The following is a 21,698-nucleotide window of genomic DNA, read 5'->3' as shown; positions in this document are numbered from 1 at the left end:
ATATAAAATGAAATAATGGAACTTCACCTTAAAGAGTATATTATAATAATTACGGGTAGACAAGATATCTGATAAATGGACCAACTGTCCAGAGAGGAAATGAAATCGGGTCACCACAAAGGCCAACCAGGAAGCCCTTGATGTCACCATGGCGACAACTCGCTTATCTGGACGCCTGGATTCCAGTGCTATCTCTCGCCGCCTCTGCTCTGCTCAGAGAGAGAGAACGGATGAGAATGAAAGAGAGAAAGATAGAGAGAGAGTGGGTTGATCTGGCCAATCTATTCTGCTTTTTGTTGCCTGTGCACTATTGTTATAAAAAGAGTCAGTCAATAATGCAGTGTGAAAAAAAAACACAGGGGAGAGAAAGACTAAACAGTAAGAATGAAAGACAGGAAAGTGAGAAAGAGAGAGAGAGAGGGAAAGAGAAATGAAAACCATGCTACCTGCACAAGCCTTATCTGGCTTTTAGCCCTCAGAACAATGGCAGGAAACAAGTGCATGGAAATGTTTTCCCTCACTGCGGGTGTGTGTGTGCCCGTTATCCGGGGTCTTGCTGATCGCTCAGTACTGACGTCACCGTCGGACAGGGATAATAGGGTTAGGGCAGTAACAATCAATTTATGTCTCTATGCACATTAACACATGATGTTTTTATATTGCTGTTCCCTGTTAGAGTTCAAAGGAAGTTGTTTTTTCTTGACTCCTGTAGGGTGAGCATAAAAACGGGGCTGTTTGCATCTTAAAGCAGACGTGAAATGGACATTGCGATAGTCTTTTCTTCCCTATAGTGACGTATTATCAGAGAAAAACGAAATCCCCCGAAAAATCCCCCGTCATTTTCAAGATGAAATCTTGCAACATGTAACATGCTAGAGCCTTTGTTTTGTGAATCAATGCCAGCTACAGCTTACATTGATTTAAAACTGAAAAAAACTGAATGTTGCTGTCTAACTACCCACAGCTGAGCAAGTGATTGAATGCAGTCATTTGTTTGCCTGGAAAATATGATTAATGCCATGTATCCATCTGTTTTCTGTATAAAAACATTACCAAGAACTTGAGAACACAAAAATAAACTTATGGAAAATATTTATGCTTTTATGCTATGCAAATGCAATTGAGCTAAATGACAAAATATTAAACTAAATGGCATTAGAAAAACATTACAAATATTTATAAGTGAAATATTTTTACAATTTATAATTTTACAATTGCAATTTATTAATTTAATTTTTAGCAGCCATTACTCCAGTTTTCTTATTAATATTATTATCATCAATGAAAACAGTCATGCTGCTTAATATTTTTTGTGAATTTACAGAAAGTTCAAAAGAACAGCATTAATTTGAAATATAAATATTTTGTAGAACTTTACTTTTGCTGAATAAAAGTATTCATTTCTTAAAAAACCCTAAAAAAAACCCAACAAGACTTAAATGACCCGAAAATCCCAACCATCTAGCATGACATCATATCCTGTTGCTTTTATCTGTTCTGGGGTCTGAAATAATTTCACATACTTAAAATCTAGTGTGACCACCACATAAAAGCATAACGGCTAATAAAGTGAAAAACTTTAGCATAATTTGTTTGCAGATGCCACATAGATGGTGGCCAAAATGCTTTTTTGGGTCACTGCATTGTGTAGATTAGACTGACACTTAACGCTTTCACTGCGCTATTCAAACGTCTACGAAACCCTGTTGAATGGGCGGACGTTAGTATCTCGGGTCAGGTATCAGGTAGAGAAAATCTACCGTACCTAACGACAGGTGGCAGGCGGTCACATTGGCACATTGGGGATCCTGCGGTTGCAGGAATGTAGGCCAGGCAGACGGTGCGGCCCAACGTCACCACTGCACACAGGGGAGTAACAAGCAAAAATAACCCATCATCTCTCCTCCTCTCCTTGTCTTTCCACAGCCCGCCATTCTCCCAGAGCAACCGGGACAACAATTACCTGAACCTCAACTATGAATACAAAGGTGAGGTTGACACGAGCAAGTGAATATGGATTTCTGTCAGTGCTGTGGGCTTGTTTTAATAGTCTTTGCTCCATTATAGAGCTGGCTCTCTAGATGCTGCCTTTGAGATGTTGACTGTGGTCACTCTGGCCTCGTTTACACTGTCAATGAAATGTGACCCAATTCCGATTTTTTTGCTCATATGTGGCACAGATCGGATGTGTTCTATGGCAGTGTAAACAGGAAAAAAACGCATGCATTCGGATATTTCGAGATCGGAACTCAAAGCTAGCATCAAGCATATTTCGCGTTCGTCCATCTGTGCAAGAACCCCATTGAAGCATGCGCGATATTTCAGATAGTATGTCAAGTGTAAACTCATGAATCGGATATGGGTCACAATTGAAAGAACGTGTAAACGGACGGTCAAAAAAATCGGATATAGGCAACAAATCAGAATTGGGCATCAAGACTTGCAGTGTAAACTAGGCCTTAAAACAATACTGTAAAATAGCATGTTCCCAAACTTAGTGAGCTGCTGTGATGTGATGAGGCAGATAGATAGGCAGCTGCCTTCTAAGGGAGCATCCTAACAGAAATGGAATCTAATAAATGACTGATTTGAAGTTCTACATAGACAGAAACTCGTTGTAATGGGAGGTTTGACTCTATTAATTTCCGTTCTTAATTTCTGTATTAAATGAATTACAATCCTAACATTTAATCTATTTTAGTTAATTTATTTGTATTATTATTCTGTATAAAATCAATTATATTTATAACAATTAATATTAATTACAATAATAACATTTGCTTCATCCCCCATCGTTCGCGATTTATTTATTTGATTTATTTTGCTCATCCAAGTGCATTCTGGGAGCCTTCATTGTGAAGGATTGCACTTTTTGAAATCAAAATTTCATTAAATATTAAGGTTATTTTCAGAGAATGTATGTTAAGTTTTTATTGTTATTATTATTATTACCATCATTATTATTTACCATCATTATTCAGTTTTCTTTGTTTGTTTGTTGAGCATAAATCCAACAAAATTTTATGAGACCTTAAACTTAATTCGAGATATTCTAAGTATATAAATAATTAAATATTTTTGTATATACACTACATGTCAATTAAATGGAATAATTAAGATTTGTAATTTTTTTTATATAAGTCTCTTAAACTCATCAATGCTGCATTAACATAGTCTAAAATACAGTTAAAAAAAAGTAATATTGTGAAATTTATTATTTTATTATTTATTATTTATAATTTCATTCCTGTAATGGCAAATCTGAATGATGAATTTTGCGGTCACATGATCCTTCAGGAAATATTAAGTTTATGTTGTCATTAATTTTTGTTGAATTCATGTAAAAAATATGATGTATACATTATATATATGTCTGTCTTAATACAGTATATTTCTCAATTTTGTTTTCAAGTAAATTTACCTTGGTTTAAGGATGTTTAAATATTAAAACTAGAAGTATTTTTGTCTAGATAAGACAAAGATATTAAGAAATGTATTATTTTTCAACGAGTCTGCATATGTAGGCAGCTCACTAGATTTTAGGAATAAAATCAGTTATAGACCTGTAACGACAGGGAGAGAATGAGATTTTCACACTTCTTTCCCCCTTTCATTCCTTTTCTTCTGCTGTGCTGAGAAATTGAAAGTTACTGGAGTGGTTAAACAAGGAGATTTTCTCTCATGTCCTTCCCTGGTTAGTATTCTCTGTCTCTCCTTTGCTCTGTCACTCTCGCTCTCTCCGGCTCTCATGCTCGTGCCCGGTTTCCCTCTGTTGTTTTTCCTCTGGAGCAGTGATCAAATAGAGCAGACTTGCCTGATAATGAGATAGTAATCCTCCCCAACAGAGGGAGGCCAGTCACACACACATGCACAAAAACACTTTTCATGGAAACTTTCCCTTTTACGAGCTGCAGACCATTTATATCCCAGAGCTCTATGACACAGACAACATGTTTCCATTGAAAGCCAAAAACACTCATACATGCATTCACTGAGGATTTCTCCATAGAGAGCAGGCTTTTTTTCAGGGCTTGTGAGTAGATTTTTCCTCCTCTTCTTCTAAACGGAGCAAATCACTGGGTCTCCCTGGGAGACGGGCTGCAAACAGCACATGGGGAGGCAGTCGCTCGCTCAACAGCTGCTTTCAATCGCAGAACGCAGCGCTCATGTTCAAGCAATCTAGTCAGGGCCCCTGCTTGTGCTCAGTCAAGTCACCTTATTTATATAGCGCTTTTTACAATACAGATTGTTTCAAAGCAGCTTTACAGTGTTTACTTACAGACACTTTGTCCTGATCCAACCCGCTCTCGTTGTGTGCAGGTGTTTTTTAGTTCTTTCTTTCTTTCTTTCTTTCTTTCTTTCTTTCTTTCTTTCTTTCTTTCTTTCTTTCTTTCTTTCTTTCTTTCTTTCTTTTTTTCTGTCTTTCTTTCTTTCTTTCTTTCTTCAGTATCTTTATTTAGAGAACAAATGGGTGAATCAGAATGAGCACATGATATTATATTTTACTTAAAGTAAACAAAGCCTGTCTGAGGACCTCTGCCATTTTTTGTGACTATTTTAATTACCATTTTTTGTTAAGTCTTTTTTTTACCATTTAAATGAGATCATTTATTATCATTTGTAATTAATTATATCAGACATCATCAGAACGCTTCTATTTGTTTTGTGTCGCGAAGTAATTTTGCATTATTTTCATGACAATTAAAGAAAGAAAGAAAGAAAGAGATGACAATTAAGCAAATTTTCTCCTAGATTTTATTTACTAGAGTAAAAAACTACAGTAATACATTAAAGGTATCATGTCTGGATGTAATTATTTTTTTAATAATAGTATACATTAATGTACATATTATTGCTTATACATTTTTTCAATTCATGTAATTAATTAATACACATATATGTGTAAAAAAAAAATATATATATATATGTGTGTGTGTGTGTGTGTGTGTGTGTGTGTGTGTGTGTGTGTGTGTGTGTGTGTGTGATGAAGAGCTCCTCAATATCTGATATCTGATTTGCTTGATTCAATGGCCTCTCGCATAGCTACATATCGCCTTATTATCAAATACTCTAATTCATTTGCTTATCAAAATTAGCTATTTTCTGTGAACGTGGAGAAAATGCATGCAAGTAACTGTCCTGTATCTAACTGCTCCACCTGCAGGACGTCATGGGAAACACGGGACCTTCCCAAGGCAGTTCCATGTGTCCAGTCGCAGTAAAGACTACGGTGACGGTAAGCTCTGCCCTTTACCAGAACAACGTGTGTGTAACTGTTCTATTTATAGTAAAGGAAAACTTTTTATAAACTTTATTTAAAAAAATATATTTATAAACTATTATTATTCTGTGTTATTAAAATAATATTTTATTTACATTTAACCTCTCAGTTAAAACTTGAATAATTACTATTTTAATAAAATGGAATAATAATAGTTTATAAATAATTTCACAATATGGATAAATAACCAAGGTTCATGATGCTGAAAAGAGTTTAATGACTTCTAATCTAATCTGCACGGCAGTGTCAGGTATTTCACCGTTAGTTATTGTTTTGTCTATTTTTTTTAAAAAGCCGTAAATATATATAAAATATAATAAATATTATTCCTATTAATAATAATGTATTTAGTTTGTTAGTTATTGCTATTATTTATTATAATTTGGTATACCCTGCCAAAAAAAAAACAGTTCATGAAATGCTACAAAAGTCAGTAATTTCTGTCTTGGCCTGCTGAATTTGTTTTAAATCATCAGTTTTACTTTGTCGTTTTTTTCTCTTTTATAATGAAAACATTATTTTTTCACAAGGTCTGTGTGAAAACTGGTCTTATAGGGATAGCTCACCCAGAAATGAAAATGAAAACACACACACAAAAGAAGATATTTTGAAGAATGTAGGTAACCAGAAAGTTGATGGTCATTTACATTTACAAAGTTGATGGTCAACTGCTTGATTACCAACATTCTTCAAAACATCTTCTTTTGTGCTCAACTTAAGAATGAAACTCATACAGGGTTGGAACAATATAAGGGTGAGTAAATGATGACAGAATTTTGGAAACTTAAACTCCCTTTAAAGGAGAACTCCGGTCAGTTTTAACATTGAGCTCATTTTTTTGTAAATTTGGAGTGCTGTCAGTACAGAGAACAACGACAAAAATCGGTGTTGCCTACACCGTGTTGTCCTCTTTTTTAAATTTGCACCCTATATATAAATGTATAGGTCGAAGTCCACAGTAGTCGATTGTCGAGTGCGTGCGCGTGATAATTGGTAACTAAGCAACAGTGCAGACTTAGACTGTCAGCTGTCAGCCGATGACGGTGCTGTGGTGTTCTCAAATGGATAGTTCATCCGAATCAGATGTTGAACACCAATGATCGCGCGCATGCACTCGACAATCGAGTACTGTGGACTTCGACCGAAAACAGGAAGTAAATACAGGTATGTGAGCTGGCTGAATTAACATCACTTTTATTCATATCTTTCACATCTACTGCAGTCAGATTCACCGTGTTCACTCTGAATAAAATCACTCACATGGCTGTGCACTTGTAAAGACACATCAATGATATTAAGAGGCCAGAAGCAGGTTTAAAACTTGCCCCATTTAAGTCAACAGGGTGCAAATTTTAAAAAGATGATAACACGGTGTAGGCAACTCCGATTTTTGTCGTTGTTCTCTGTAATGGCAGCACTCCAAATTTACAAAAAAATGATTAGGAGTTCTCCTTTAAGAGCAAAAACTTCAGTCTGGTATTTGGAGCCTCTCAATTCTCAGAGCGCCTAATTAGTAGATTAATTATTTGGTTAGCATTTAGTGGATGCTTTCTTATCCAAAGCAAGTCGCAATTCACTAATTGCCTGGACCGTCCCTCTGGATCGTGTTACCGTGGAGGACTGCACAATGGCACAGAGCAGGATCGTGTTCTTGGTGATTCTCCTATTTGGAATCAAACATGTGCTTTCAGCCCATATCTATAAATTGTTAGATTGCTAATACCAAAACACAAAACCCCTTTTCATCCCTGCTGAAGAGACTAGAAGACTAGTTAATGCTGATTCTGATTTTTACAGCATATTCCTGATATTACATGCCGTGCTGGAGGCAGGATCTAGAAGAGATAAAGCTGTGCACATGGCCATGAACTTGGCCAGCATGATGAGTTTCCCCAGATCTGAGCATATTTAAGACCGTGTGTGTTTGTGTGTGTGTGTGTGTGTGTGTGTGTGTGTGTGTGTGTGTGTGTGTGTGTGTGTGTGTGTGTGTGTGTGTGTGTTTTATTTGTGTTTCCCCTGATGAGGCACACTGACTTGCAAAACACGGTACTGAGAGGAGTTTCCTGCATTGTGGAAAGGTTGATGGAGGAAGTGAGAGACAAAGGAAAAGAAGAGCGTAAGAGAGAGAATCAGGGAAGAAGAGAGGGAATATAAAGATACATGTTTGGACATGCCGTGTTGATTGCATGTGCCTTAAAGCATTATGAGATTATTCTGAACAGGAATCTGAATTCTGCAAAGATTTACTCCATTTTGGGGAATGTTATTTATGCAATTTGAAAATTAAAATTGCAAACACTATTATATATGGATACGGTAGTGGGAATCTTGTAAATATCAAGCATTTTTCTTTTTTAATGTGTGCTTTCCAGGTGAAGGAAAATCATGGAAATTAGCGGAATTAGGTTCATTTTAAGTATATATAGATGGAAAATGCTTTTATAAATTCAGTATCTCAAATGACTGAAAAATGTCTCCAAAAGGTCATGGAAGTTTATTGGTCAAAAGGTCTAAAGGGGTATTTTATAAAATATGTGTCTATACAGGTCGGAGGACTTTCCCTCGAAGCTTTATGCCTCAAGAGAAGCTGTTTCAGCTGGTCCCGTCCAGCCGTACACGCAGCTATAATGGGGAAAGCACTTTGCTGTACAGTGGAGATCTGCACACCATCAGCTGGACTGAGAAAAACTGCCAACTCAACAGTCCTAAATGTAAGAGCACATGCATACATACAGTACACATGAGGACATTTATGCAGATAATTAGAAAGGAAAATCCCATTAAACACATTTGTACGCTTGCCTCCAGACTAGAAATATCAGAATTCAGTGTATTATTGTGTTTTATATCCAGTGCTGCACCCCTTTCCTTGTACCATGTAATGTGGCTGAATCTATAGCACTGCAACAAAAGAAATCATATTTTACCACAAAATAATGGCAAGAAACATCTTTCTATCAAGTTGTCCCTGTGGGCTGCATGTAAAAAATAAACATCCTTAAATGTTTATGTTAAGGCCATCCTTAAAAATAGTTAACAGCAAAAAAAAAAAAGGTCTGTAGCTAGGTCTTTATATTTTTTTCAAGATTCAATGTAAAAAAAAAAAAGTCAAATTTTGGTCATGGTGATTACGCAGGTATGAATTTAAACAATTTTGCATATTGTGACGTCACTGACTGGGTCTTTAAACCGTGCATCCACCGCTAGGTGTCAATGCAACCTACAAATCAGAGACCGGTTACGTTTTAGGGCTGTCACTTTTGTGAAAAAATCCTGTTCGATTTTTGAGACATAAGTGTTCATTGAATCGATTGTAAAATCGATTTTCCATGTCTAAAGACGTTTCCATTTTTGCCAAATATAGGCAAATCCACGGACAACTAACAGGCATTAGGACGAACGTAAAGAGGGCGCTTGAGACGCGCACAAGTCAGCAATATTTCTGTGGATTTATTGGCGTGAAGTTTCGTGCACAATGACAAACAGGAGTGCAACATTCAGGGATTGAAATTAACACCCTCCAACACCCGCCAAATAAGGGTAAAAATGAACTTTGGCGGGTAACGCTGTCAAATCACTACTAGCCAATTTGGCGTGTTTCTATGTTTATTTACTTTGCTGGGGAAGTTCGTGTTAGCCAAATCTGCGCGGATTTAGCGCAAATACGTCACTCGTGAGTCCCCATGATATGTTAAATACAGAATATTGCGCAGAATCTGCGCAATCTCTGGCTTACTTGAACACACACGTCACTAAGCAACAAATAACGGTGCGCTTGTTCACTTGAATTGAAGTAATAGCGAATATTAAAAAGCATTTGGTTAACAGAAAAGACATTGTTATTTTCCAACATCCTACACGTTCTGTGTGTATATATAGGTCGTATCCTATTGATCTGTCCACCTAAAACACATTTTTGGTTAAAAAAAAGGACGGTGGTGGTGGCTCACTTTGAAATTTCAATTTAAAAGAAAAGACTTTAATTTTGTTTTAGGGTCAAATTGTAGCACGTCCTCAATAGTTTGAGTTTCCTCCAACAACATTTTAGTGGTTTCCTTCAGGTCAGTTGACACGGTCACCTTTAGACAGGGGAGAAGGGAGGGGAAAAGATCTGGGCACAGTTTTTCCAGAACTTGGTGCCAAGTTAAAGCGGTGTCGAGATGTTTTAATGCATCTTTTAGATGTATTATGGTGCCCGAACCCGTATGACTTTGAACGGTGACCGCAAACATTTTATTTACTGCAGCCGCAGCCATCATTACCATAGACAGTAAGATCATTACCAAGTGCGAACAGTGAATGAATAGAAGCGAACGTACAAGCCATAGTGTGACATGCGTAAACCAATGGTGTAAACATAATCATAGATGACGATGACGCCACGGGTTTTTATTTAAAACAAAGAACGTAGCCTACGTTTGTATGTAGGAGTAAGCAATGTATATTCACAATACTTACTAAAATATAATTAATATTATTTTATAGAATTTCTATTAGTTGTTTGAAGAGTAAAAAAAAAATCGGTTGGTCTTAACACAAGTTTACAACCGGCAAGTCTGTCGGACTAAAAGGAAAAAAAATTCAAAAAATCAGTTGGTCCTAACTTGACGGTCGGCCGGGTTACGGCAAACAAGAACACTTTTAAGGATGGCCTAACATGACCAGTGTAGTCTGATTGACAAGTAAATGATTCTGATGGATTGGTTCTTTTTATTGAGTCAACAATAGCACAACCATTGTAGTCCGATTCACATGCAAATGACTCTTATGAACTGGTTCTTTTTAGTAAATAAAACAATACTATATTGTGCTCTTCAAACACTCTTCAAACAGTGCTAGGACAGCATTTCTAGGACCCTAGTTTTTTTGTGACAGCGCCACCTTTACAATTCTACTCCAACAGAAGAGACCTGATTCAAATTTCAAACAAACCGATGCAAAGACTAAACCACGAAAATTATTAATTCTTTCCAAGTTATTTTTAACGTGCGGCCATTTTTTTCTTGAATGTGCGAGGCTGTGTGTGTCAGACTCAGCAGTCTCCAGTTATTATTTAGCTGTGCAGTTCATTGTGCTGCTGGATGTTGTAAACTGGTATTTAATTTCAAATGAATTACATGTATTAACATACTAATAAACACACTAGCTTGTAGAGCCATTGTTTTACCGTTTACTGAACTTTAAGTTTGTCACACATCAGACGTGAAGCGCCATGCTGTGGCTAATGAATTGAAGTCTCGCACACGCACAGAAAATTATCTCTTTCCAAGAAAACTGAATTTAAAACCACAATATAGGGGCTCATTTATCAAAACAAATGAAGTAAATATTTCCAAAGGGTTACCAACGGGTATGTTTAGGGTTAGGGTTGGTTAGGAAAATATATCAATTTAATTTATACAATTAAACAACTAAATCATTCCTGAAAAATAATAAAATACAGAATTGAATAGTAAGGTCTACAAAATTGTATAAATTGCTTATACATACCAAATAACGAGGGTCTTAGAAATGCGGTACTAAAAAACTGCAGCCTCCGATATTACAAATGACTCAAATCAACTCTTGTTGATTACTTTTTAGGGAATCAACAACATAGAGCACAAGCAGTGTAGTCTGATTTGTAAGCAAATTATTTTTATGAGCTGGTTCTTTATATTGAATCAAAAGCATACAGCAGGCTAGTGTAGTCCAATAGGGAAATTAATGACTCTTATAAGCCGCCTTTATTGAATAGATCAAAGCATAAATTAACAGTTTTTTCCCCTCACGTTTTTTATTTTAGACACAAATAAAAGCAGACAACAATACAGTGGAAAACTGTTTGCACTTTCTTCTTTATATACACCCATCATTAAAAAATCCAAACAAAAACTACACAACGAGTAACAATCCCCACCCCCACCACCTGGCAGTCCTCAAAAAGGTTGTTTAATCAACTCCATTAATCTAGGACGGGCGCCTGAATTTGACGTATGAACATGAATGCTCGTCTCTGCTGTCTGCCTGCGGCTTTTTCCTCCCCAGATCCTTCATAAACTATTCAGATAGCTTTATGTCAAATATCATTATAGGAACACTAAGCTGATTAAGATGATGGTAAATGCTGACGCAAATGTGTCCGTCATAGAATAAGTGGGAAATGAATCTGAGAGATGCTTAAATCTTGTTTGGCGAGGGTTGTTCTCAGACTTGGGTGTAGTTTAACTGCATTCAGACATGAGGTTCATCTATCTATGATTAGATCCATGTTTAGAGAACAATTGCACAAATATTAAATGCAGACACATATTTTTGCTATTATGTATGTGGCTCATTCTAGCTATCATGCTGCAAATGTGTTGAGAGCCATAAAAAGAGATTAAACAAAAAGACATTGTATCAATGTGTTAAAAAACACTCAACGCAGCCTTAAAGAATTCATATTCATGTGTGTAATATTTTTTAAATAACATGCAGCAACTTCCAATAGCTCACTGTCTTACTCTCTGTTCATTTAAATCCTAGTTTATTGCCTGAGAGGGGAACGGTTGCAAATAAATCTGAAAGTATAAATCTTTATAGCATCCAGTTGTAAATACAGTTGCGGTTTAACTCTGTGTCGTCAGCAAGTCTGTGTGTGTGTGATTTCGTCTGGTTTGCGTTACAGTCTGCGGCGTGCTGGTGAGGTTAACGTGGTTTGTTTCTTCTAACCCTCAGCCCCAAGGGCTCCGGTAAACTGGCGTCAGGGGAAACTGCTCGGTCGGGGCGCTTTCGGAGAGGTCTACCTCTGCTACGACGTCGACACGGGACGCGAGCTGGCGGCCAAGCAGGTGCCTTTTGACCCTGACTGTCATGAGACCAGCAAGGTTAGTATGAAGTGGACTCAGATATTTACAGTATTTATGCACTGAAGAGATTTTCTGAATAAGGTTTAATTTTTACCCTTATTTGGCGGGTGTTGGAGGGTGTTAATTTCAATCCCTGAATGTTGCACTCCTGTTTGTCATTGTGCACGAAACTTCACGCCAAACTCTTTTCTCTTTGTCTCCCTCCACAGGAAGTGAATGCACTGGAGTGTGAGATTCAGCTCTTGAAGAACCTGCGTCACGAGCGTATAGTTCAGTACTATGGATGCTTGCGTGATCCGGTGCAGAGAAAACTGGCCATCTTTGTGGAATTCATGCCTGGGGTTTGTATAAACCACACAGAGCATATTGTGTTTGCTCTGTTAATAATGTCATTTATTGGAGGAATTGGGAAATGTTTACTTTTAGAATGTCTTCTAAACACACATTAGTTGCACCCCTCAGTGTCTATTATTGTTTGTTATATTCATTTTTTAAAGTTAATATAGACTTTATGCATACCATGGTATGAATAAGAAAGCAATTACATCTTTACACCAAACAGCCACTTTTGCATGAAAGATTCCAGCAGAAAAACAAGCATCTTATTCACTGACAATTGACAATACAGTTAAACCAGGCACTGTCTAAATGGAATCTTTTTAACACTCTATGTAAATTAGGGCTTTTTTTATATTGCACTTTATTTACAAAACTTAGCGCTGTTAATAATATCCACTGTTACCACCCATGGACAACCATGAAATAATGTCAAGGAATGTCTTTCTATTGAAAAACGGTTGAAAATTGTAGCCCGATTCATGGACAAATGACAAAAAGTCTTTTTAATTGATTAAAACATGCAGCATGTCTCGTGCGGCCCGATTCACACACAAAAGATTCGTATGAACTTGTTCTATTAATGAATCAAAACATGCAGCACATCCAGTATACTCCGATTCACAAACAAATGAATCCTAAAAACCAGTTCCTTTTAAAACAGTCATTGTATCCCAGTTCATGAATAAATGACTCTTATGAACTATTAATTTAGTGATTAAAAAAAAACCCAGCAAGACCAGTGTATTTTACGCAAGCCCAGAACCGCAACGTAAAAAAAAAAAAAATTATAATCTAAAATTACAAGAATAAAGTCGAAATATTTCGAGAATAGAGTCGGAATTTTTCGCGATTAATGTCGAAACATTACGAGAATACAGTCTTCCGTAGACGTTCTTCTTTTTCTTTTTCTTTTTTTAAGAAATGTGCTCGTGACGTCGAACTGCCTCGGACATGGATCTAAACATAGTAGCTTTTTACTTTTATCTGGGCTTTCAACAAAAGGAAATTCTACATGTGCAATCTACCAACATGGCATTACCATTTGTTTTAGGAGGCCTATAGACAAGCACGAAGACAAGTACGAGTCAACGTGGCACATAAAGTTTGGACCACGATTGTGGTGCTCGTCTTTAGGCAACACCATCTAGGTCGAGAACACTTGACAGTAACCGTACTGTCTCCCTCTTCAACGTAAACCCAACAACACTATTAGCAGGCACATTCTCAATTCCTCCTTTTTTGTGTTTCAAGAAAATGACATTGTTAAACTCAGAATGAATCTGCGTTTTCCAAATAATGACAAACCCACTCCAAAATGTCACTGGCTCGCGAACATATCCACAGTGTTCTTTGTCAGCACAACCGCACAGCTTTACGAGTTCATTTTCTTTGCAAATGGGTGTTTTAATGAACGTCAGACGTGGTCTGTCCCATCTGTCAGCTCGATTTTAATATGCACAGACTGAGTGTCTTAGTCACTTATTGTCTGGTAAAGGGGAATGTTTCCCAAGGTCTCTGGCAGACAGATGCATCGCTGCTTAGAGCCAAAGCCACCAGCCTCTGCACAGCACTGCTGTCTCCTGATAAGAGCAGAGGTGAAGGGAACTGGAGAAAGAGAGAAAGACTTTGAATGAGTAGGATGTGGAATACGGTTACATGAGGTGAGAAATGTATTGCATAATAATAGATCGGAAGATCACCAGAGCCTGAAGTAGTGTATTACAGTAGGATTGCGTGTGCGGTACACATTGCTTTATTTTAATAAATTGACAAAGACATTGTGGTTCTTCGTAATACAAAATAATAGTATTTGTAAGGAGCTGTGCAAATGTATTATTGCTAGGAAGGCATTGTAGTTTGCGTCACAGGAGTTTCACGAAGTTGTCCTTGAGGAGACATTGTTTCTTCGGCGAGGGGTGTAAACAGGAAAGCTGAGGAAATATGAACTTTGTTTGCGCCAGTGTTTCAAAGAAACAGGCACATGTGAGGAACATTTGGCACTATGATCTGTTTTTCCAGAGATTTGACAAGCAGCTTGTTTTGTATATATAAAATATATATATTGTATATTGTATATATATATATATATATATATATATATATAAAATGTCGTCTCTGCCTGATTTCCTCTTTACTGTTATTTCTTATTGTATAAATATTATGTATAGTATTACATTTTTTTAAATTATATTTTACACAGGATAGTACTTTTAAATATTTTTTATTGTTAATATTATTTTATTAATAGTGATTTATGATTAAATATGAAATGCTTTAATTTTTTATTACATTAAAAGCATCATGCATATGCATTTGCACATTTGTCATTTGTTACAGTATTTAGTATTAGAGTAGTAAAATTATTAAATGTTAATTAGGGCTGGCGAAAGATTTATCGCGATTAATCGCATCCAAAATAAAAGTTTGTGTTTACATAATATATGTGTGTGCACTGTATATAATTATTTTGTATATATATATATAAATACACACACATGCATGTATATATTTAAGAAATATTTTCATGTATATACTGTATATATTTATTTATAATTTATATTATATATAAATATAAATATTTTATATATAAATAAAAAAATTCTTATATGTATACATGCATGTGTGTGTATTTATATATACAAAATGATAATACACAGTGCACACACATATATTATGTAAACACAAACTTTTATTTTGGATGCGATTAATCGCAATTAATCTTTTCCCGGCCCTAATGTTAATTCAACTGTTCATTTTGGTTCATTTTAGCTGAGGTTTATTAAATAATATTAACAGATAAACATTAATGATTTTAATAATGTATTAGTAAATGTGTAAATTAACATTACCTAAAATTAGTTAATGCTTTATAAGTATTTTCCATTTTTATTTCATGTTAACTAGTGCAGTTATAAAATGTTAATAAATGGAACCTTAATTCAAAATATTACTTAATATAATGTATTTAATTAATAATCAATGGTGTGTGTGTGTATATATACACACTGTATAAATATAGTTATTTTGAGGTGCATTTTTCAAATCATCCACTAGAGTAAAAAGCACAATAGTTTAGTTTATAAAAGTAACAGCAACAAAATATGAGTTACACAGCTCATTTTAATACTTTGTACTTGTTACTTAATAATTTATTTTTAATTCCTGCATACAGTATTAACAAAAATGATACAGCAAAACATTTGCAATCAGGAAAAATGGAATGGGTCAAACCATTTTCCATTTCGCTGTATCCTTTAGTAAACAGGTTTGAATCCTGTTTTTATGTTTCTTGTCAAAGCATATGCTGACAGCTTGTTTTTTAAGTTTCCTAATAAAAATACAAAGTCTTTATAGTTCAGTTTCTACTTTTAGAGAATAAAACGCATGCATACACTTTATACGCTGAATATGGTATCTGAATTCAAGCGAGATTCCTTGCTCTTGTTTAATAGCACTCTGTTGAACAGTATGATAAATCTGTGTGTCCATGTGTGTCTAGGGCTCTATTAAAGACCAACTGAAGGCGTACGGAGCGCTGACTGAAAAAGTCACCCGCAGATACACCCGACAGATCCTACAGGGAGTCCATTATTTGCACAGCAACATGATCGTACACAGAGACATCAAAGGTAAATCGCAGTAATCATAAATCGCCTTCAGCGAAGAACAGTAGGCTGTTACTTTGTAATGTAAATCTAATGGATAGTGTCACTTGCACCGGAGCACCTGAAATACATCTCTTGTTGTTAAGTAGAATAACTTTGGTTTGGCTCAGATTTGTGTACGTGCTTCCTTTAGGTATTGCCAAAAATAGCATAAGGGAAAGGTTTTGCATTCCTTCAGACTTTAGGGCTAAACTCTAACCAGAATTAACAACCTGTCTATTAGGCATTTATTTTAAGCATCGATATCAAACACATCCTCTAAATCAGAGGTACTTACCAGACAGTGCCAGCATTGCTTCTACTAGACATGGACACTCTTTAATCTCTCAGTTTATTAAGGAAGGCACAAATAGTCCCAAAGCTGAACATTTCACAAAAGGTTAGATTAAAATGATCCTGTTAAATTTACAATAACTGTGGTTATAAAATTCGCAGTGAAAATGTATCACATATGGTGCCTGAAGGTTTTACAACATACATTTCATTAAGTTTTCCTAAAATATCAAGTTATCCTTTTAACTGATATCCACCATAATACATGTGGTAAAATATAAAGCCATATGAGAACAAATGTAGCACAAAACACTCTAATATAGTTATATAGCAAAAATAAGAAGAAACAAAACTGTTTATACTGTATAACATTTATTCATACATCATGTCATATCATTTACAGTAAAAAACAGTAAAAATATATGATACAGTTTTTACTGGCAAAAAAAATTACATATAATGCAATGTTAAACCATTTATAGTTTTTCACTGTATATGGTAAGGTAACATAGTAGTTAATAGGTTTTTACTGTAGAATTTTGACCGTTTTTTTATTGTACAGTGATGATAATAGATAATGCAGTGTTCAAAATGACAAACGATTATGAAACATTTGTGGAGCATGCTCATATTAATTGTAACAAATGTTTCAGAAACGTTCAAGTAATTCTCCAGCCACATTTGTTTGCAACTCTTATCTTGTACAGTTACATTCAGACATTTTAAGTCTGTCTAAATACTTTTAAGGCCACATACTTTTTGTATATGTGACCAATACGGTCTCTGTCATTCCCATAACAAACCGAAGATCCTCTATTGGAAATATCCACAAGGAGTGTGGGCCGCAAAGGAAGGAGTCTCTGTCTTTCCTCTCATATTCTTTCTTAATTTTCCGTTCACAATACAGTGAGACTTCCAGGGTGTGGAAACCTTGCGGTTGGCGGGAATTAGTCATTACTCAAACAAGCGCAAATCTCACAGGCAACACAGCTAAAACAACGGAAAATCACTCCGACTAAAAGCGTGGGAAGAAAGGCTGCGTCTCAAACTTCAAAAGCCATCAGCCATAGGCAGCTTATAATTTTATGCAGTTGTCATCATTGGTCATGTAAACATGTAACTCAATCTACATGCATTTCCTCACAGGCGCAAACATTTTGAGGGACTCCTCTGGAAATGTGAAGCTGGGAGATTTTGGGGCTAGCAAGCGCATTCAGACCATCTGCATGTCCGGGACGGGGATCAAATCGGTCACCGGCACCCCCTACTGGATGAGCCCGGAAGTCATTAATGGAGAAGGATACGGACGCAAAGCAGATATTTGGTATGATCTGAGATTCATATAAAAATGCATGAATGAAAACATAGCTATGGTTTGCTAACGGCCCCTTACGTCTCTCTCCTCAGGAGTGTTGCCTGCACGGTCGTAGAAATGCTAACTCAGAAACCCCCATGGGCTGAATATGAAGCAATGGCAGCCATTTTCAAGATCGCAACCCAGCCGACCAAGCCAAACCTGCCTGAGGGAGTGTCCGACGCATGCAGGGACCTCCTGCGGCAGATCTTTGTGGAAGAGAAATGGCGGCCCACTGCCGAGGGGCTTCTCAGTCACCCCTTTGTGCAGGGCAGCTTTTGATCCTACAGATCTCGGATCTCTCTGGAATCCCCAGGGAAAACCACACAATCATGCGAACAATCACCAGTCTGCCTTCCAGGGTCCGGAGAAACCCACCAACCAGCCAACTAAGAACAAACTTGACCATAAAGAGGGGATGTGTATTTCAGATCTCCTCAATGCAGCTCGACAAATATCACGTTAAGAGGGAAACTTACTATGGATGGAAAAAACGAATAGCATTTCCCGTATTGTTAATCAGAATGGTGCATAGCTCTGTCCTAAATGACGCACTCGTGACCTTTTGCTGAATGGACTCTTTTCACATTTCCAGGGTTTTCAGAAGCGGAAGTCGTCGTATAAACAGTTGGATAAACTTCTTTAGTGGTGAACGGGGGATGATAGCAAATATAATGTCTGTATTCCAATTTCCTCCAAAAGAAAAAGAAAAAAAACCCAAGATGGTGTTTCCACGACTTTCCAAAAGATGGAAAAAATATTAAGAGATTCTTTTTGTTGGTCAGAAATGAGAATGTCAAAATTGCCATCACTCCCTCAGCCATTGTATTAGAATCATCCTCACAGCAGTGTTTATTCATAACATATTTTGTAATTTACTGCCATGGTAATATAACACACTGTTATAAATGTCTATTACCATTATTATTATTATTATTTTTAATGAAAATATGAAATACTTCTAGATTTGCGATGTTTATAATTGGAAACGCGTCATCACAGTTCGCTGCATACTATTACCCAACATCCCTTGCGACAAAGTATCGACAGTGAGAGCTGAGAGTGGGTCAATGACATAACATGGTTCTCTTGTCCGGATCCATTAATTTATTCAAAAATATATTTAACTAAGTACAGCTGCCCTTATATCATAATAAAGAAAATTGAAATAATAAAACAAATTAGGAGTTTGGCATAATATTTCTTTATTTGATTGAATTTTAACAAATTATTAATGTTTCAAAACGTCATGTGATGTGGCTCTCCAAAACCTTAATTATGTTTCTGATTTAATAATTTATTTATATTTCATTGTACACATATGAATTGTTAATTTTGAAATCACAATCACAAATAATTATGTATTTAAGGTGCGAGGAATATATATTATTTTTCACTTGATTGGTTACACCATATTACATTTTTATAGTCATTAAATTCCTTATAAATGGTAAAACCAGCATGAATATACAAGAATAGTTTTCTGAAAATGTACATTTTTAAAGATTTTTCCTTTTCTTTTTATGGACGCTCTGATTTGTCATTGACCCCGGTGCCATTTGGGATAGAGCCTGTGTCTTGGGATTGAATCAGCTGTGCTAGGATGCTACAATGCAGTGCTAACACTTAGTATACTGGCACAGATTGGCTCATAATGTTTCACTGGTATATAAACAAAACCTGATTACAATAGCATAGTTTACATGCATTACTGCCGAATCCCCCGATGCACATGAAACCAGCCCAAGCGCTCTGATGCGTTACCACAGGGGTTGCTGAACAAATCACATATTGAATTTGGCACAAATGTATTGGAGTGACATCTTAAGGTGGCGAGAGTTAAACGTGGTCTTTCGTATAGCAGAATTCATTCGGTCATAAAAGAGAGTTGATTTTGATTACGGCTCCTGTACCAGTGTATCCCTGGGTCCAATCCTGAGTGTCATTGAAAGTACATAGAAAAATATCATGATAGATGTACTGTACAATACTCGTTGGAGTAATTTTTTGTTAAGATTACTGTGTTTGATGGTTAGAATCTAACCAAATGAGAATGACACAGAATAAGACGTATACAACCACCAAAGTGGTACATTATGAGACAGAGAAAATTTTTTCATGTCTATTCAGCTAATGAAGACTGTATAAACACGTCTTTTTTATATTATGTAAAGTTTTAGTTAAAGCACTCTTTACCCAGAGTTAATCACTGTAAATACATTCTCATTGCAATCTTGGACTCGTGCATAGAGCGCATAGGATAATCAGCTGAGATTCAACAAATATTTTTATACTTTTTTTTTTTTTGTATTCACGTTTGGAATGACAATAACAAACTTTTTGTAGTATTATGAAAATTACCCTAAAGTGTCAAAGCAATATTTTAGAGAAGACTACTAGCGCTGGTGATTTAGCATTCTTGTACTGTTCGCTCAGTCAAATACAACCAAAGAGCAAGTGATATGCTTGAATTATGAATTTGGACACTTCAGAACTGTTCAGTGTTGCTGAAACAGTCGCTGTCTTGATTTGTATTGAGTTGTCGATTCAAACATGCAAACTTTTTTTGTTGTCATCATTATATAAGTATATACAATGTAACAAAAATATAAAATGTACATCGTTTTAAATGGCATAGTATTTTGATTTTGTCCAAATGTAAATGTTAAACTTTCAACACTTGATACTATGATACTGTTTATGTTTTGAATTCGAGAAATTCACCAGCAGCAATTAATGTTGCAAATAGTGCCTTCTCTGATGTCCTTATTCTGAGAGGTCAGTCATTTTTAAAACATTTAACGATGGAATGTGTTTTCTGATGTCCTTCAGATAGTTTCAGTATCACACAGTGATGCTGTCAAAGACACTTTGACGCTGAAGATCTGTTATTGAAGATGATTGTATTGTAAATAGATACTGTAACGAGCTGTTATAATGTTTCATTATGTTCAAAATACCTTAGTTACAGTATATTATGATTGTGGAGAGGTCTGGGTTTCAGTGATCTCAGCTGAGAGTGAACCAGACCAGACTGGTTTTTGAGGGGCTAAGAATGGAGAATTCTGTGCTGCCTTGATGAAAAAGCCTGTAAACATTTACCAGTGATTTTGTACATTTGAATAAATAAATTTATTGTCTACAACCAATTTCTGTGCCATATTGTTAGTTTATATAATTAGGGGTTCAAGCGCGAATCTACTTTTACGAACTGCTCATAGGCCGTTTGTCCGATTCATTCGAAACTTGACATGCATCATCTAGAGACCCTCATGGCAAAAAGTTTGTCAAAATAATTTAGATTGATAATTCACGCTCGCAACGGGACGCCAAAACATTTGAAGTAGGCAGGGCCACTTTCAATAAAATGGCTATAACTCTTAAGTGAGCCAATGAGTTGTCCTCTGCTGCCATCTACTGGTTATAATGGTAATTTTGTCATTTTACTCACTAATATAGTTCTTTCCACAGGTTTTGCTTTTGTATTCATTTACAATAACATTTACAATAACATCTTGTCAAAGTGTATCACCTTTTTCCGTTTTGAAAATTGTGCCACATTATGGCTAATGTGAAACATGTGACTGACCTAAGGTCTATGAGCAATACATTTGTTACAGTATTTATTATTTGTTAATGTGTGTTAATAAAAATATAACTGTTAATTGTTAGGTCCTGTTTGCTCAGGTTAATTAAATAGGCCTAATATTAATAGATGCAACTTTTGATTTTAATAATGTATTGGTAAATGTTGCAGCATTAGCTATAATTAATAAAGCATAAGTGTTTTTCAATGTAATGAATGTTGACTACTGTTTACAAATGGAACATTATTGTAAAGTGTTACCATCATACTTTAAATAAATATATTTATTTAAAGCGTATTAATGCTATTGAGAACTGTACGCTTCATTGTAAAAAAAATTAAGCTTTGCATGAAAAATTCTATATAAACC

At 35.8% G+C, this 21,698-nt stretch overlaps 1 protein-coding gene across 1 annotated transcript in view; it reads left to right on the top strand.

Moving 5' to 3' along the window:
• The window catches only part of map3k22 (mitogen-activated protein kinase kinase kinase 22), a 71,376-nt gene extending 50,485 nt beyond the window's left edge, over positions 1–20,891 (top strand). The window contains exons 11-18 of the mRNA XM_077244603.1: positions 1,927–1,988; positions 5,165–5,236; positions 7,828–7,992; positions 11,981–12,129; positions 12,321–12,452; positions 15,950–16,079; positions 17,535–17,712; positions 17,796–20,891. Coding sequence (XP_077100718.1) covers positions 1,927–1,988; positions 5,165–5,236; positions 7,828–7,992; positions 11,981–12,129; positions 12,321–12,452; positions 15,950–16,079; positions 17,535–17,712; positions 17,796–18,024 — 1,117 coding nt within the window. The 3' untranslated portion in view covers positions 18,025–20,891. The remainder of the gene's footprint in view (positions 1–1,926; positions 1,989–5,164; positions 5,237–7,827; positions 7,993–11,980; positions 12,130–12,320; positions 12,453–15,949; positions 16,080–17,534; positions 17,713–17,795) is intronic.
• The last annotated feature ends 807 nt before the right edge of the window (positions 20,892–21,698 follow it).

This window comes from Siphateles boraxobius, unplaced genomic scaffold (assembly GCF_051911475.1).
Source record: "Siphateles boraxobius isolate OS27281-9 unplaced genomic scaffold, OSU_SipBor_1 26, whole genome shotgun sequence".
In the NCBI taxonomy this organism is placed as follows: Eukaryota; Metazoa; Chordata; class Actinopteri; order Cypriniformes; family Leuciscidae; genus Siphateles; species Siphateles boraxobius.
Note: the sequence above shows the minus strand (reverse complement) of the source record. Positions and strands in the feature narration are given on the sequence as shown.